At 39.0% G+C, this 19417-nt stretch overlaps 1 protein-coding gene and 1 pseudogene across 1 annotated transcript; one reads left to right on the forward strand and one right to left on the reverse strand.

The window, feature by feature from the left end:
* The first annotated feature begins 666 nt into the window (after positions 1-666).
* Positions 667-3342, forward strand: LOC104436282 (CXXC motif containing zinc binding protein). Its single transcript, XM_010049010.3, has 4 exons — positions 667-920; positions 1645-1752; positions 1997-2164; positions 2953-3342. The coding sequence occupies exons 1-4, from the start codon at positions 819-821 to the stop codon at positions 3073-3075; spliced, it is 501 nt and encodes a 166-aa protein (XP_010047312.1). The 5' UTR covers positions 667-818; the 3' UTR covers positions 3076-3342.
* Positions 3343-4516: 1174 nt separating this feature from the next.
* Positions 4517-16286, reverse strand: LOC120291598 (annotated as a pseudogene).
* Between the last annotated feature and the right edge of the window lie 3131 nt (positions 16287-19417).

Here is a 19417-nt window from a genome sequence, read left to right on the forward strand (position 1 = left end):
TTCCTTACTTCTTCCACCCATCTAAGGGTGTGCGTCATTTAATGTATCTATTTTTATATCTATATTACAATTGAAAAAATAACATTTACCCCCATTCAGATATTCATTATAATTTTTTAAAAAATCGAGAAGACATATATATATACACACGTATGAAATATCTTTTCATTCATTTAGAGGTGCTTTGAATGGTTCTTTTTCTTTATGAAGAGAAAAATTCATATTCAAGGGGCAGGGTGCAAATGAGTACGAGTGCTTTATGAGTATGACTTATTTCGTTCAAGCTTTTCAAAAGTGAAATATACTTTCTATCATGTCCTGAAGATTTTATGCTATTTAAATTTTAAATAATTAAGAAATGTTATGTGCAAATCTACATTTCATCAATTATATATAGCAATGACAATGTATTTTTTTTATTAGAAAAAGATAAAAGTACATACACCGCAAAGATCTATATCAAATAATTTTTTTTAAGAAAAAAGAAAAAGAGAGAGGGAGAGAGAGAGAGAGAGCAAAATCAAATCCGAGACATGTTCTGAAAAAATTAAAAGTTCTATTGAACAAAGTTTTGGTGATGTAAGTAAGCCTTTTTTTTTTTTTTTTTTTATTGACTAGTGACATAAGCGAAATTTCCCTACAAAAGGAGAACAATTAGAAATCGACAGAAAGCCCCAGAACAATTAGAATTCAACAGAAAGCCCCCAACGCTTCGCCCGCTTCATTTCCAAGCACATATATTCATATCTCTAGAGAGAGACTGCAGAGAGAGTTAAGTTCTTGAAGCTCGAGAGGAAAGAGAGAAGAAGCGAGCGAAAATGGTGAACTACATGCTGAAGATCACCGCCGACCTCGAGAACCTCACCAACCTCCAGCCTCAGAACGGTTGCGACGATCCCGATTTCTCCTACTTCTTCAAGGTCAGTCTCCGTCCTCCGGTTCGATTTCGCCGCTCTTCTCGCGTGAAACTTTTTCCCCCGCCGATGCGTCGCCGGAGCTCCCGATTCTCGTTCCGGTCGAGTCCTGCCGGTCATCCTCCTCCTTGCGATGATTCCGTGGCCGCTCCGAGCTGATGATTGCTCCGGTTCCGGCTGGTCATTTTCGGATCGTTGTCGTCGAGCTTGCTTGCTTGCTCGCCTTACCGTGTGCGCATTTCGTTCTCGTCTCCGTCCGTACCTGTCTCGGTGATTCTCTTGACAAGTAGTTCCTGCAGAGGTGAGCGTGTGTGCCTGAGTTAGGTTAGTCTGGCGATCACGCTTGTTGACTCTTATTAGAATCTGTGGCGAACTGAGTTGTGTACTTGATTCGCTGATGTTTGGAGCTGTTGTTGTGAAATTCCGTGTCGTCTGATGAGCTCCTGCCGTGTTTAGCTATGTGCGCCCTCCTAATCGAGCACCAACAATGATGATCCTTGCCATTGTAGAAATCTTTGTGCCTTTCACCGAATGAATGCGTTGGATATCTTATATTTCATTAGCGCGGCGGATAATATTTTATGGCATGAGCATGGACGAAGGGAGATGGGGTTAACTCAATCAAATCAACACATTGTCTGCATTGTAAACCGGATTTGCTCCTTCACAGCGGTTTCAATTTTAGAACTGGAATTGTGTTTGCCTTGTTTGCTAATGATCCTGTTTTCAGTTGAGATGCGGGAGGTGTGGCGAGGTAACTCAGAAGGAGACGTGTTTGACACTGGGTGAAAGCCTTCCGATTCCTAATAGCAAGGGAACCACTCATCTTGTTCAAAAGGTAATTCCCATGTCATCCCTACACCGTGCAGAGGCCATCGTTTGTTAAATAGATTAGGGTTCTTGGCGGTTGCTTGCTCAAAGCCTCAAATGTAGTAATGCATCTATCAATTAGTTCCTACTATCAATCTAGATAGTTTGACTACTTGACTGTCCTTGAATTAATTATAAGTGGATCTTTTAGCATTTGGCTGATTCATCTGATTTTGCTGATAATCCTCTGAATGTATTCCTTTCCTTCACAGTGCAAGTTCTGTGAGAGGGATGGAACAGTGACAATGATCCCTGGGCAAGGTCGGCCATTGACACAGGAAGACAGCGAATCGGGGAAATATGCACCATTAATGTTATTTGACTGCAGAGGCTATGAACCTGTTGAATATTCTTTTCTTGGTCTTTGGAAGGCTGAATCTGTAAGTTCTCTTAACCGATGATTAATTGGATATGATTTTTTCTCTGTGCCTCGCGTTGCTGAAGAGGTGTTTTTTCACCGTGGTCAGAGGTTATGAATGATTTATGACATCATCTATGTGCATGTATATGTTCTTATGTTCCTATAATATGGTCTTCGAGAGCAATGTGAGAAGCACAGCTGTCTATTTCTCTTGTTCTTGGGTACATATCATTTGCTACTACCATGTACAGTTTTGTTACAGATACCTAATTGATGTTTTTTTAATCATTTTGGAGTGTTATTCTCCATGCTTTTATCTGCAGAATTATCAGTATCGTATCGATCTCCTTATTTGTGCTAAGCCTCATGCTTTATATGCCCAATCAGTTTTTAACTCTGAATTGAATCAACAAATCCTGTGTCTGTCAGGTTTTAGACCATGCCGAGAGTACAATAGTTTGAATTGTATTGAGGGTGTTCCACTTTGTTTGTTCTGTTATCAATTGTGCCGGTTCTTTTACCTATGAATCCAGATATGTTTTGAGTTTGCTTTATTCTGCGTGCATACTCTTAGGCCAATTAACAATCATATCCATTGAATCAACATGTGCATCCCTGCCATCTGTTTTGATCTGTGGTCTCAGACTCAGTATGAGTAAAGAGCATTTGCTTATTTTCTCTCTTCCCCGGATGACATTTGAGTAGTTCTACGAATTGCTTTCAAAACATGTTTAGACGAGGGGAAAAAAATGCTTCCATCAACAGTCTGACTCATATTTTTCGCCTTTTAAATTTTCCTTTGTGCAGTTGGAGGGAACGTTATTTGAGAATATTGACTTATCAGGGGGTGAGATTGCTGAGTACGACGAGAAAGGAGAATGTCCAGTCATGATATCCAATCTCCGTGCCACTTTTGATGTGACGAAATAGCGAGGTGCTCTCACTTTCCAATCTTGGCATCGAAGACCGCCTATTTTCTCGGAGAGGAGCAAAAGAACATGCTTGTCATTAACAGGACAATGACAAAAACATCAGTGTGAATCATGTCAACTTCGCAGACACTCTGATGACAGTCTTTATGCATATAATGGTTTCCATTTGTTTGGTTTAGGATGGTGTGAATTATGAACCCTTTGATGCTGACGTTGGATGCCATGCCTTGCATATAAAAAAAATTACAACTTGTGCTTGCAAAAATTTGTGCCCATTATTTCCTGAAATATTGCTCGAGGATGAAAAAATTCGGTCCTGCCATCTCCCGCGCTACACTGTCAACTTTCGTCGGTTTATTGTCATCGTTTCACGTACGTCAGATTGGGGCGTTCTTTGCAAGTGGGAGATAAAACGAGGATGAAAGAGGTCTTTTAGTGATGTCTTGCCTGATGGAGTACGGGATTACTTCCCCTTGGGTCCAAATGCTAAGGGAACTAGCAATATATCAAATTCCGATAAGTGAAACTTCGACTTGCACCAAACTTTGCGTCGAGCTTTGACTTGAACTGTGTTTCAAGCTTGGTTTTGGTTTTCTTTTTGTTGTAATTTTGCAAGTGATTTGCTTTTTTCAGCTACAGGTCTATCTTAGTTTTGGGTTTTAGCTTCAAGTCATTTATCATATATTTATATAATGATGCTTTTACTTCTAGTTTAGATTAGGGCTAATAATTGTGGCTAATGTTGTGATTGTGAAATCGTTTCCCATCCTCAATTAATTTTGAATTCCTTCCTGAATGATAATTCATGATCACCCTTTGTAGTTCTACTCTTTTTCTGTCATCCAATCAATGCGACGACATTTTCTACATTCTAAATTTTTAACCAAGTCGGACATGCTCAACCAAAAGCAATGGTTTCCCGTAATAACCTCGTATCAAAAATCGCATCCACAAGGCTTGCTCATCTAAAAGTTGAATGACTTTGCACTGCCGAATGCACACACTTGCATGCTAGTACTTAAAGTTGAGTGGTTGACCAATTAGGTTGGTAACCACCCGTTTTAACCTTTTTTCCGGAGCATGAATTATTATGAAACTTCAGTGATGTAAATCCGCCATTAAAAAGCATTAATGTAAAAAGTAAAAAAATTTCTTCCAACCACGTCTCTCCCTTCCGTTGGCTAGCCTCTGAATTCATGAGAATATGAGGACAGCCCAAGTTTTTGTATGGACGAAACTCTACTTGGAATCCAACAAATCGCAAGTTATTAAATATAGGAAAAAAAAAAGGGACTGATGCGGAGCGGAGCTATACGAGTGCTCATCACGAATACAGAGCATGACCAAGACATCTAACTCCCTCCGGAAGGAAACTAGCGGAACAAATTGTAAGGATGTGAGAAAGCTGAAATTTTCATTTTTAAAACGAATAAAACTGTAAGGAAAATAATTTGCTCATTTTCCTGGTCGGTCACAGATTAGAGCGACAATTCAAGAAAATATGCAGTAGCGTGATTATAAGCACCGTTCACTCCGGCACTACTAATCTGACGAGAGAAATTCCCTTGAGGCTGATTCAAAATCGGAACTCGTCCCCGCATTCGTGGGGAGGGGAGGGACACACTAGGGTTCTGAAGGAACTTACAGTATGGAGCATCTTTCTAAGCCGAGAGCAGTAAATAACCTTCTACCGGTGGGCCAGAAGTGAGAAAACCAGCTCGTTCGAGGGGATGCATCTTCAGATTCATCTTCAGATTCAGGCATTTCCCGTGCATTATCTGCACCCGGTTCCACTTTGCCATCACCCGTCGGAGCTTCAACAATACCGTCATGTTCTTCCGTACCTTCAATTGCGGCATCAGCAATCTCTCCTGGCTTCTTATCAAAGAGCCCTTTGAATTGTTTCAGGCCTTCCTCTCCACTTCCTGCTTGTTATAGTGCAGGGTTCATTCATCACCCTCGAAAAGAATTTCACTTGATGAAAGATACAAGAACAAAGTAAAAGAGCTACTCTGACCTGCTCCTTTTGTTTCAGCTTCAGGAGAGCTGCAGTTGCATCGGGTTCGGAGGACTTGTCGAAAGTTATCATCTGACCACATCCAAAAGAACTCATCAAAAAGAAAAGACACACACACACACAAAAACCTGCTGATTGAAGAGATTGCTTACCGCTTTAAAATCAGCTCTAGCTTCTCGAAATCTCCAGCTGACATATAGGCCATTCCACGGCGGTATAAAGCCTTGACATGTGCTGGACTTGCATCCAAGACCTACAGGGAGCAAGTACTAAGCTCAACTCAAACAAATAAACCTTAAAAAATATCTATACAAATGTCTGTAAGAATTGCAGACTGAGGGAGTGAATTTTTGCCGAGCAAACACCAAAATTTTTCCAACTAATCGAACCTGATTAAGCTGGTTCATAAACTTTGTAAAATGCAAGACATGCCCTAAAAAATTATGGCACCCACAACTTTAATGAGTAGATTTGGCATGGCCACATTATCACGGAAGCGTAGAATTGTTTGTGGTATCGATTTCACTTCACAGACCAAGAGACAGATAACCTTAGAGTACTTTCAAAACTAAGTGACAACCTAATGCAATGAAGATAACAATCAGTTAGGCTAGATTAGCCATAGACATTTTGAAACATGAGCAACCAACCTAATCCTCCCCAAACCCCCAAAAAAAAAAAAAAAAAAGCAGCAGCGTCACCCGGTTCTGCATCTTTGATAAGCTTTACCCTCAATCCTTCTTCACCTACAATTCCATGGTAACAGCAGCAAAGTTTTGACCATGGCATTTCATTTCCTCAGCAACAAAACTCAGGGAACTAACCCAGGCATGTAAACATACTTCCTTGAAGGGCAGGGCAAATATCCAAAGATTTCAGGATGCAAAACAGTAACCACTCAGCAAAAGGTAAGCCAAAAGTCATACTATGAGATGCTCTGTATCTGACACCTGATCCATTCACAGCTTCCAAGATACTGATGTAGTTTCACATATGCACTTGACCTCAATGATGTCCAAAACCATTGAATCAAGGCCAGACAAGGTGGGAGTCCAAAGAGTGCATACAAGCCAACTTGAGCACGAAATTGAGTAAAGCTACCTTCTTAATGCTTTCTTAAGCCAACAGTGGCTTTATGTTCATACATGTGCTTCTGCACTATGGATCTTAAAGGTCAAAGCTGCCAAATATTTTTACAAAGTGGGTTCAATTACGATTATTTCAAAATCCTAAATGAAAACTGGCAAAGTAGGGACCACAAACAACTATAGCCTTATAAGTTTCTTTCTATTGACTGAATCTATAACCTTCATTAGCAGATGTATTTTCTATGAATCTTCGTTGCCGAATATGGAGCAGCAGAATATACACCAGCTATGCTTAACTTGTGAAAAGAATAAAACACTCTCCTACAACAAACAATACAGTAAAAGATTCTTTATGTCAATACAGGTACTAAAAGATCAGAAGCAGAAAAAAAGATTTACCAGGTAAAATTTAAACGTAGTTAGCACGCAAAGCATGGAAGCTTGAGGGTTAAACTGTAGGAAATAAAGTTTTGACGAGCCCAACTATGCCAGGAAATGATCAAATAGAAAATAGAAGAACATCTCTTCATTTCCTATAGAGCACGTGAAGTGTATAGGACACATGAATTAACAGTCACCTTGTTGCACGCCTCGATAGACTTTTTGGCCTCACCCATTTTCAGATAACAAGCAGCAACATTGAGATGCAGGAGATTCTGTGTTGTCAAAAAAAAAAAAAAAAAACATCAGTCAGAGTTTGCTTAGCTTATGTTATCATATCTTATTCAAGAACAGGTGGTTAATAAATGTATCATAGAGAGATCTATCAACAGAGAGGGGAGAGAATGTCGATGGAATGCAAACTAAGAAAGTTCCATTAAAATTCGACCATTGTCAGACAGGGAACTATTTCTAATACTTACCCTTGTGTTCAGAAACTCTTTCCCTTCCTCATCATCTTGGGGGTTGACATGATTAAATTCACGAAGCACCTGCAACAAAGTCCGTCTCAAATATAGTGAATAGAATCCTATTTAAAAGGTCTTTCCCTCTCCTACCTATTTTAAAGATTTCCAGAATTCTAATCTCCTAAAATTTCTCAATATGGATGGGGTCCCAATTTATTACACCAGCGCCACAATCTGATGATCAGAAGGCTTCCAAATACATGTCATATGCTTTTCATAGGACAGTAAAATTTGCGAAAAGCTTTCCCATGTTTCAGGGAAACGTGATTTCTAATTACACAAAACAAGACACTGAGTCATGGGGTTGTCAGTGTGAGAGAAACTTCTGACAGTGCTATAGTGATAAGTTTTTCAGCACGTATCTACTACAGCATTCATTTTCTTCCAAATGAAGGAGACAATCGGAAATATGCCCAAGGATTCATGCAAATTTTCCTTTCATGTTAAAGTCAAACAATCAATGCAAAAGGTAATGCAAGTAATGGACAGGCACCTTCTCATACTTGGCCTTAGCGAGCTCAAATTTTCCTTCTTTAAAGAGCCTATTCCCCTGAAAAAGTTTAACCAACAAAAGTAGATGGAACATATCAGAATTGAGAAGTTTAAGCCTAAGTCCCCATCAAAGAAAAGACATGCAATAAGGAATAGTATGAAGGAAAGCAGCCACCCATTTATGTTAAAAAGTAATATGTACTTGTTCACATACTCCCTTAAGTCCTCATCAAAGAGAAAACATGCAATAAGGAATAGCATGAAGGAAAGCAGCCACACTCTATGCATCAAAGGGCAGTTTTCCACACTCTATTCATGTACGTTCACACACTCTCTTGGACAAAGAGCGGGCTCGAATGCATGCGGGAGTTTTATGACTATAACAAAACGAATCCAACAGAAGAAGTTGAAGAAAGTGCACTGGAAATCCTAAATCTAGTGTACGGAATGCAATCAAGTCCTAACCCTTTCAGTAGGACCAATTAAGTCCTAAACCTAGTTTAAAAAGTGCAATCAAGTCCTCTTGATAAACATTTCCTAAAATTGCCAACATATAACTTGAAAATTGCCCACACGACCTCCTTCATGGCACTTTCTAATACAAGTTGTAAGACAGCATTGCATTCTACGCATAAGGTTTAGGACTTGTGGCGCAATTTTTTTAAGACAAGTTTCATACCAGTTGAAATAAATACTTATGCACAAAATGTTTTGAATAAAAGAACCATCTCAAAGCCATGAACGCTAAGGGCGCGCATGATAAAATTTCTATTTCTTTGTTTCTCTATTCCCAGAAACAAGTTTTGAACAAAAAATCCGTTTGGTAACGCAATTTGATTTTTCTATTTCTGGAATAGATTTCTATTCCAGAAATAGATTGAAAAAAAAATCAGAAGCTAAAATTTTTAACTTCTCGATTTCTAAAATAGAAATTGAGAAGTTTTGAGAAATCAATTTTTAGCCAGAAATCAATTTCTGTTCCAGAAATTTTGTCATGCACACCCTAAGGTGTCCAAACTATTCCCAAACAGTGACCCATTATGGCTCCTGTGTTGCATACTTTCCTAAATTTCAACTGCCTGTTTTAATTAAATTTCCATAGCTTTTAAATTCTATGACCACGCATCAGACTGCTGAAGACAACTGGTGGACAGTTAAGAATAAGGATTTAAAAACTCAGTAAACGTTTTCTAGAATATCTTTTTGTTATATGTCAAAAATAGATAGAGTGGGTTAATAATGTATGCACTCTAAATTATACAGCAGATCTAGCATAGAAAGCTGTAAAACATTCTGTAAGAAAATGCATAAGTACATGGGCAGCGACTAATTCCAACTTCTACCCTGTTAGGGACCTTACCCATCCATTCCTGATGGGCATCTTCCCGACAAGAATGCATGCACCTATGAAAGCATACTAACTTATATATAAATAAAAATACAGGACTTTCCATGTGCATAGGGATAATATATCTTTGTAGATTTACATCAACATCTAAGTGCATTTGTGTCGTCCTGTCTTTTCAATGCAAAAAGTAACAGCAGATCAGCTTATGAATAATCAAGTCAATAGTGATGTATTCTTCCTGCCCATTACAAACTTGAAAACTTAAACGTTTACTTGAGAATGCACAAAGTCTTGATGACACAATGGGATGTAAAGACTTAAAGTTCTTATGTATTCTTGCTGAACTCCATTGAGCTTCTTTGACCTTCAAACGTATGCAAAAAGACGAAGCAGCACTTGTCAATAAGAAAATGCCATACCGTGCTTCTGATCTTCTCTGCTTCATCCATTATACTTCTAAAGTTCAAACCTGTCCAGTCCTGCAATAAAGTCAACAGCACAATATAAGTAAAACTGTTCATAGCAAGAAGAGGGCCTCCACTGGTACTCAGGACTCCATGTTTATATGTTTATACTGATTTGGGGTTGGTAAAGGGTTCTCATTTAGCAACTTTTCCACAACATCATTATCAGATGGAAATAACTCAAACGGAACTCTAATCATGTTAAAAAAAACTCTGACATAACCCCTTTTCCTTTGATGAGGGATGTGAACCCCTATTGCCCATGCACATACCTTTGAAAAGTCACGTCCACAATAGCAACCTAGATGCTTCCAAGTTTGTTGACGGTAAGCATTTGCATTTTTATTTTTATTTTCCGAATATGCTAGAAGATCACATTAATATCTCACAATAACGTTTAAGGAATTAGAAGAACATATGCAAATTCCTGATAATCATGAGATTCATGCATCACAGGCAGATATACAATTTGCTCGCATTTTTAACATTCAATCTTCTCTCTAACAGGAAGGTTCCCAGCACAACTAGTAGCCAGCACCCTTTTGAGTTCTTAGTTGATCTGTTAATAGTTTTCTAACAAATCCAGTGATGACATAAACAGCTGTACAGTCCAACATTTAACAGCCAGAAAAAATAATTTTACAAAAATACTTGTATCTTTTTATAGGGAAGTTAGATTGCCGAATCTCATAACAGATCTACAATCAACCAATATGATTCCAAAGATTATATGCAAATTACCTGTGGCATTTCAAAACCGAGAAGCTCAATTTCCCATATGACATGAGCACCTTCAGGAACATTAGCTGGCCTAATCAGATGGAAAAACAAAGGCCAGTTATCAGTAGCAGTCGAGGAGAATACTGAGACGAATAGAGTCAAGAAATTGCCCACTAGTAGTACCAGTCAGATATCTGACATAAAGCAAGTTGAGATTGGTTTACTTAAGTTGGAAAGTGAACCTTGGAAATTTGTCATAGGCATAATCAGGGGGACATGTGACAAGAGCAACTTCTCCAGGCAGCATCAAGCGGACACACATCTCAAATCCTTCAGGCACCTATCAAATATTAAAATCACTGCAATTTAGAATAAGTAAGCCTGCCACCCACATTATGGTGACACAGTGAGATCTTATTCCAGACTTAAGCCCTATTCGTTTAACCAATAATCAATTTTTGAATACAACAAATGACTCACAAGGCCTTCTCCAGAGCCGAACTCCAAAGGCTGACCATCATTATCAACTCTAGTATCATAAAAAACTGTTTTCTCTTCATTAAGCAGCATCCTTTGTAATGGACTTGCAGTTGGCTGTCATGGAGAGGGCAATCCATAGGAAATTCACCTAAATGTATATGCCAAATTAGATAGGAATGTTTCAGGTGGCAAATATAGGTCACGATTAGCAAGACATATGAAAGTAAGTAGAAGGGCATAAAAATAGAGGAGACAAAGTAAAACTCAAAAGAGACAAGATAGAACTAGTATTTGCCCAAGAGAACCTGATGAAACCTGAATAGCTTTCTTACTTTCATTATCTTTTAATTATCTTTCTTGACATGTCCATCATAATTTTAAACAGTGTAGCAATTCTATCAGTCTATAAATTTAGTTGTAGAGGAAACATCTTTAAAAACAGACCTCTTCCATCACGAATCCGGCGTTTTATTAGCCGTCCATCTCCAAGCATGTCCCTTACCTGTCAATGGAGCTAGAGAATTACATATAAGCATATCCTTGCCTGTCTATTGGAAAAATCCCATAACATCAACAAATTGGCCACGATAAATCATGACACTATTGGCACAGCTTCTCTGCTGAACTATCCGTTCAATCAGACACGATAGCAGAGTTTCCAAGTTATGCTGCAAATGACATATCGATGATGCAAGATATATCAGCAGACAGGTGCCCGAGCAACCAAAGTATTAAGGAGTGACAACATGGATTAAATCTAAGAGTGAATGCTGATTTTTGGGGGGAAAAATGAGAAGTAATCTTAACAACACCAAAGGAGCAATATGGATAGCATAACTTAGATGAAAACAGAAGAAACAATGCATGCATGCAGACGGTGTGGACAGATATATTCTAAGTGCCAGAATTGCTGACTAATTTAGAAACCCTCCCTTTGCATTAAGGGCAACATATGAGCAAAGCAACGCACATATACTAGTAACACTAGAGGAGAATCACCACCTAAGAATCTTCTTATCACCAGTCCAAGAGCTTATACATTTAGCAACACGGAAGCATGAACAAAATATGACTCGCACAAGAGGAAAAAAATTACCTGGATGAAGTGGACAAGTTCTACTTCAAAATGAACTTCTTCAGTACCTTCTTCTAGATGCAAGAGTGGAGAGTCAGACAGGTACTGAGAGGTGACATATATTACTGCCTTCTCTCCCCTTGCCATTGTTCCTATACCCATCTCAAGGCCTTTTGGTACCTGCATATAGAGTAAACAGAATAGTGACTATACAAAGCATGTGAAGATGAAGCTATGAAAAACATACTTTGAAACCTAAAAGGAGCGGAAAATTAGTGCATGACTAGTGATATCTTTGCTCTATTGCATGAGGTAACCAGTCCTGTTCGAAATATATATGATGGCTAAGGTAGGAATCTTTATAACAAATCTGTAAGGAATGTATTACAACAGCAACCAACCAAAACATGCCAAAGTATAGAATTTAATTTAATTGCATAAAACCAACCTCAGACTTTCCAAAAGTGAAGAAGTATGGTTCTTTTTGCTCATGTGAAAGGATCAATTTTCCATCACCTGTTTTTTGCAGATATCCTGGATTCAATTGTGTCATCAAAATACCACCCCAATCGATCTGAAATTTAGCATACTAAAATGTAAAATATTACCGAGCTTTTACTTCATATGGTTCTCTTGGTGATTCCCAACCTTGCCCTTCCTCAATCACCTGTGAAGACAATGAATGATCATCACTTTGTACATAGTTTCACTCATATACTTCTATAGTAAAGAAATTGATAACTGCAGTATTGATCCTGGTTGTCCATCTTTGGTGAGATGCTAATACTGCGATGCAGTCATGGATCATGTATGTCGTTCCTGGCTCTGTACTACCTTCTTAAGTAAACTTTGTTAATTCCCCCACTTTAGTTAAATTTCTTGCATACACATGTCCAGAGTCTCTTAACATTTTAAGTGCGCCATTGCTTTGCATATGAAGATGCAACATCTAGTCCATAAACTTTTAATCAACAACTAAGCCAAGTACCTGTCAATCAATCAGACATCTTGACTAGATGGCATGGTATTAATAACAAACCACATTGGTCGTTTTGAGTCCCACTTTTACAGGAGAGTGAAAATAGGAGAAGGATCTGAAATAACTGATATGCCTATCTGCAGTTTATCCTCATACACATTTGAAAGATAAAACGAGGTTACTCGGTAGGATACCCTTCCTGAGAAACAAGGAGAGAACAGCAAAATGCAAATGTATAGCTGGATATCAGTATGTGTTGTTTAACCTCAGTTTTATATACATTTGAAAGAGAAAACGAAATTACACTGCATGATAGACTAAAACAATCAAAATATCAAATTCCCCTGGAATGCCAGTAAATTAAATGCTTGTCTTCATATAAAGCTCTACAAGACTTTTAGCATCCAAATAGTTTTTTTTCATCTTAACTTCGCTTATTTGAAAAAAAAATGGACATTCTCATGGTTCTTCGTACCTTCTTCACAACCCCAAATCATCAGTTATGACCTGAAAATAAAACAAGACAATTCTGACGATCAATAATTTAGTAGTGCCATTGAAATAGCTTAGAAAGGCTATATTTCGCTAAGATTAATACATAAATACATGCACGTGCAAGCAAACCACCCCAGACCCAAACACGCAAGTGTGCAAGCGCAGTGCCCACTCAACTAATTTAAATATTTATTTATCCATCCACACAAGCATGCACAGATACTGATAGCAAAGAAAGGAGGATGGAGGTCCAGAATCAACATGAGGCAAGCAGAAAGAATATTTTTACTAAATGGCGGAGATTATTTGCACTGTCGAAAAAAATGAACCCAAGATAAAGGTTCTCTTGTCATATTTCTCTAATATCTATATAATCTGAGAAACCAACAAGCAATGCCAAACTTTCTTTGTTTTCTTATCTTCCTTCATCTGAGCTCTCCCTACAATGAAGTTACCTATCATTTTAGAACACTTATTAGTAAAGCCATATATAAGTTTCCACTGAAAACTGGAAAGCCTTAAGAATTGGATCTGTTTCACACTAATATTTTGAAGCTACTTCTTGTCACCATACCTATATGTAAAATAAATACTAAACATCTGAGATCTAGCAAACATAAAGCAGATTTGCTTGCCTTGGCCTTGAAGAAATCCATCATTTCAATCTCAAAATGAAGCTCATCATCCTTTGGGAAACTGCTAGAAACTTGTATGGGACAATCGTCTTCACCATAGTGCAGCTGTGGCTTAATTTTGAACTGCCAAAAAAAAGCATAGCATCAAAACCATTCTGATTATTTTATTTGAAAGTGGGGGCAATATCTCAAAGAACCACCTGCACAGCCACTTTCCTTTCAAACCATCTCAACCTAATTAGCAAAATAGAAAATTCCAAGCCAACAATTGTCTCAATTGCTTCTTCCCAATAGAGAAAGTATCCGAGACTTGGCAGCCAATTAATCTATAGTCTCTATTGATTACAACACTAATAGTCCTGTTTTCAATTTCTGCCTTCTTGCATCTTTTGCCTCATAATGTTTGGGAAGGGATAGGAAATGAAAAAATCCAGCAAATTCAACTTGATGTAAGATGAAAACAGAACCTTATAGAAAAAGGAAGCATTGTACCATTGCCACTTCACCCTTCAACATTGTAGGGATTCCTTCTAGCAATCCCAATATTATCTTGCTTTTTCCGAGAACCTGTCTCACCGGGATACCCTTCCCTGAAAGCAAATAAATTTTCAGCTAAATGCCCATCACATGAAATCCTTAAAAGGGCAGCTTTAACTCAATGGTCAACCTAGGAGTCGCTGATATATAATTGTAATACAGAAGATAACCTCGTTACTTTCAATCACATGAGCTATCATTGAAGAACTCGATGGAAGTAGGTATGGTCAGGTGTTTTTAGAAGCTAGAGACATTAACTGTGGATTTCCTGATAAATCCAGAGCAGCCATTTGAAACAAATCAACCTATGTGCATAGGATAAATAATGTGAAAGGCATCGTGTTAGCACCCTATCTTTTATAAGTACCAAGTTATTGCCCAATAGGAGGAGAAATCATGGGAAAAAAAAGAAGATACTATTGTCCAATTGAAGTATACAATCAACAAACCTCCAAATTCTGATCTGCTAGATTGAACAACCACTCCTTCAAGTGTTCGAATGGTGCAATGATAGATGACCTGAAAACATTTGACACCACTCAATGACTCCACTAATAATATAATGAGAAAAGTATACAAAGCAACAGCGATATCTGGCATGTGTTCTGAAAGCAACCATGCTAAAAGCCTCAAATACAACATAGTCAGCTGTCGCAAGTATCGTGGCAGGGATGCTTGAATCAGATCAACATGCCTTGGTTCGTAACTCCACCATATTCCATTCAGTAATCTCTACTGCTGAAAAGCAATGATTCCTATTGACTACTGCCAGCATCACTTGTATAGTTTCGACTTACTTTGTCAGAGATATTTTCTCTGGAAACAACACGAGGTTACGTATTCAAACTTCACTGGGTGTACCTAAATTATTTTCTAAATTTTCTTTGAAAGAGAGAGTCAGGTGCAACCTTAGTAACTTTTTTCTTTATGGATGAGCTGATCATCAACAAATATGTTAAATAGAAATTAATAGTGCCTTGACCAACTAATGATAACAGTACATGTTAGTGGCTGCAGGTATTGTATTAATGTGCTCTAATCGACTTTCAGGAAGCAGATGCCATTTCCATAATCATCTTTGTTTTGTAATCGAGTTTTGAAAAGCAGTTATACATTCGCCTTTGTTTTGTAAAACAAGAGAATCAACAAGCGCCTCGCTATCTGTTCTCTCGACAAGTGGACATAATGTTTACAACAATTATTCGTACGTAAGTGTGTATCACTGGTATCCGCAAACCCAAATCAAGTCCAAATCGTCATTTTATCATGTAAATCGAATGCAGGCTTCATCAACCTCAGCCGACCACAAACGCACATACACCAGAATCTAACATCAGGATCAGCAGCACAGCGTCTTGCTTGGGAGTTCCATTTCTACTTTGTAATTCCTATTCTAAAAACAGCCGCGCACACCGCAATTGCCAAAGCCGTATTCATCCAGTTTCAGCTACGCTCACCACACCAACAAAGGCAATTCAATGCCAGGCCGGAAAAGGAACCAATGCAACAGAAACACATGCAATCAAACACCAGCTCACAGTGTTACTAACCTGATCGCCATCGGAGGGCGTGGATTCACCCCCTCCAGGTCTCACCACGGCTTTCATCAGGCCCCAGGCACCATCTTCTTCCTCCTGAATCAAAAAACAGAGCCCGGCTCAATCACAGTCAACGGCAACCGACCTCACTCCAGAAAATCCACAACAAAAAAAAAAAAAAAGGAAAAAGGAAAATGAAAACAGCACAAACAAGGCCGCCTCTTGTCATCCTCGGAGGGGGCCTTCTTCTTCTTCGGCGCGTAACTTCCGGCGCGTCTCCGTTCGCGGCCATTTCCCGGCGATCGGCGCGGGACTGCAGAAAACCTCCGCCGGAGCTTCTAGGGATTCGACGAAGACGGGAGTCGCGAAGCCGGCCGACGGAACGAGAATTCTCGATCCTTCGCGAAGAGCTCTCTCCGGTTAGGCAGTGCATGCTGGAGCCGGGGAAGTTCAACCACTTTTCTGGCGGTATTACATACGCGCTGCCTCGACAGCGAAGCGAGGCCCGGACTCGGAGCGAGCGAGAGTCCAGCGGGTTGACCAACCGTCGTCGGGATCCCGAGGCCCCCGACGGCGGAAATCACAAGAGGCTGATGAGTCGGTCGCGTTGGAGACGAATCGCGACCGTTGAATTCCACAGCGATGTTCTCGAGTCCCACGTGATTCGACGGTGGTGTGGCGGGCATAATGGGATTATGGCCCTCGTTTTTCGCAGAATTTAATTTTTTTTTTCCCGGTAAAAATTGGAAAACGGTGGGTTAAGTGTTTAACGGCTTCACTTGGATTATTAGTACCATGAGATGCGAAATTATAGGATGTGGATTGGACGTTTACATGTCAATCTTAAGAACACATGAAAATTCAACGTTAATATAATAAAACCAATAAATTTGTTTATTATTAGTTGACATGATTTCTATTGTGAGCAAAAATTTATGTACGTGTGGTATATACAAGAGTAGACATTTTAGTAATGCCCATCACGAGAATCAAAGTAGGTAACCAATGAAGGACTATTGCCATCTTAGGTCTCAAAACAAAATCATGGCCCTCGTGAACTGGTAATTGTAAGACCTATCTAAATGGATCTAAAATGCATTTAATAATTCAAAATTATTGAAATTTATCATAAATGAACCACATCAAATTCCGTGGGCCCTTTTTAATGTATTTACATAATGAAATGGCCTAAACAAATGACTTAAATGGGCATATTATGGATCCATTTACAACCCATTATAAATGAGTATGTGTCATATCATTTTTTGATCTTATCCAAACCCAACTTGACTCGAACCATTTGATGGGTGTAGTTAGATTTTTCCTGGTATAAAACCAATTTAATAGAAATTAAATGAGGTAAAAATTTTGTAAAATGTATTGGCGTTTGCCAGTTTTTTATGTCAAAAATTATTTTGGGTAAATTTATTATAAATGTACAAGTTTTATGATTTTACGATAAAAAGATACCTTTTGGTAAATTTATTATATATGCATTAGTTTTAGGATTTTGGTTGTATTAACCATTCCCATATTTTAAATATAAAACATTTTCCCCATGCAATTAATGTCAATTTGCTAAAACGCCATGAACTCTTTAAAAAATTTATCATGATTATGTCCTTTTTTTAAAGAATTTTAATACTATGAAAACATAAAATTGATATATCAATAACAAAGAACTCAAATTAGTACTTTCCCGGCTTTTTAATCTTCGTTGGTTTCCACGAATTAAATAATACGTGATAATAATACAATTAACATTGCTATTTCATTTGGAAATTCAAATAAGTTAAGAAATAAATTTATCACATATATTAAAATATGCTATATGCGTACATTGTAATTCAAATATTTTTTAATCAATTTAAGGTTTTTTTGTAATATTAACCTTTAAAGAATAAATAAACTTTTAACCTTATATATTTCTCCTTGTCCAAAAAAACTTATATATTTCTTTTGGGTTTGAGAACTTTTAAAAGGCGAACTTTCGTAAACAAGCCGGGATTTTCGAAAGACCTAGAGAGAGAGAGATTACAGAAATTCCAACAACAGCCGCACGTACCCGCCCTCACTCTCGATACTGATCTCGTCGGACCTCAGGAAAAACGGCGGAGCTAAAATAGAACTGCCGCCGGCGCGCACCGAAACCGCCGCTCCTTCCGGCAGGCGCGAGCATCGGCACGAGCGAGAGAGAGAGAGGCAGGAGCCCGTCGAGTTCCGGGCTTTTCGCCGATGGAGGGGAGAGCAAAAGGACGCCATCTACGAAGAGGACGACGACTTCGACAACAGCGGCGATGTCGAGATGGTCGACGTGGAGGAGGGCGAGTTTGCCGACGGCCAGGACGCGAGGAGCGATCCGGCGCGGCCCGGAGGGGGATGGAGATGGCGCTGCCGAGGACTCGAAGGGGGACGAGCAGAGCAGGAATCGCAGGCGCAGGGCGAACAAGAAGAACAGGAAGAGGAAGAGGGTGCTTCTGCCGGGGGACGGCTCTAACTTCACCGACATCAACAGGTCGGGTTCCGATTCTCTGCCCTTGGACCTCGCGGCTTCGCGTTCGATGAAAAAAAAGATTTCATTTTTTCGCTCGGATTCGTCTTCTTGGCTTGACCATTTGATTCGTAATGCAGTGAAGGGTTTTTGAGCATTTGGGTGTCCCCTTTAAGTATCTGGGTCTTAGCTTTACCATGTTATCTACAGAGTTGTGCTTTGGTCTTACCATTACATGGATGATAAACCTTGGAGTGGAGGGATAATATGATGTTCGATTTTCGTTTTTTTTTTTCATTTGGTTGATGCAGACGTGCATAATAAATTTGTGCTTGAGATTTGTTGCAGCTGTCACTCATGGCAATGCCCTCATTTCTGCTCTAATCTTCCAGGTTCGTGCTCGATACCCAGAGACTGAGGGAGAAGAAATACATGGTGCATACTGCCGTCGGCTGTGGGAGTGGCCGCTTTGAGGATCTCGTCAAAGAGGTTAGAAGCCTTTGTGCTGTTTTTATTCTTTGTCCACAGTAGCAATGGGATTTTAGCACGGTAGGTAATTTTGGTTTGTGTGTAAGTGAACGATTGCACACAACAGGTGTAAGGTAGCAATGTATTCTGGGGCTTTGTCAATATAGATCCAGAATGCAATATAATTGCAGGAACTGTTCTATGCGTGTACATATAGCCAGAATAAAATGATTGCTATCTGCTCCCAGAGACTGGATTTTGAGTGGTGGAAGTATCTGAAGTTTGCAGGATGGAGAGAATCATTGGAAGTAGGATAAGAAAACGTATCTTGTCAGGAAGTTGGATTGATTTTCAATGCTTTTCATATTGGCTGATGATCTTAGGCATTTGAGTACAGTTAAAATGGACATTTTCTTCATTAGGCTGGGCATATTTTGTTTTTGGCAGTGTAGATGGCACCTTGTTTAGAAAATCTCCAACTCTTTGGCCAGTAGTTTCTCATAGCTTTCTCTTAGAACGTTCGAATTTAACATCTTGTGATTTTGTGGGTACCTTGTCTTTCCTGCCTTAGCACTCATAATTTCTGTATTTCAGGTAGACGCTAT

This window comes from Eucalyptus grandis, chromosome 3 (assembly GCF_016545825.1).
Source record: "Eucalyptus grandis isolate ANBG69807.140 chromosome 3, ASM1654582v1, whole genome shotgun sequence".
Taxonomy (NCBI): domain Eukaryota; kingdom Viridiplantae; phylum Streptophyta; class Magnoliopsida; order Myrtales; family Myrtaceae; genus Eucalyptus; species Eucalyptus grandis.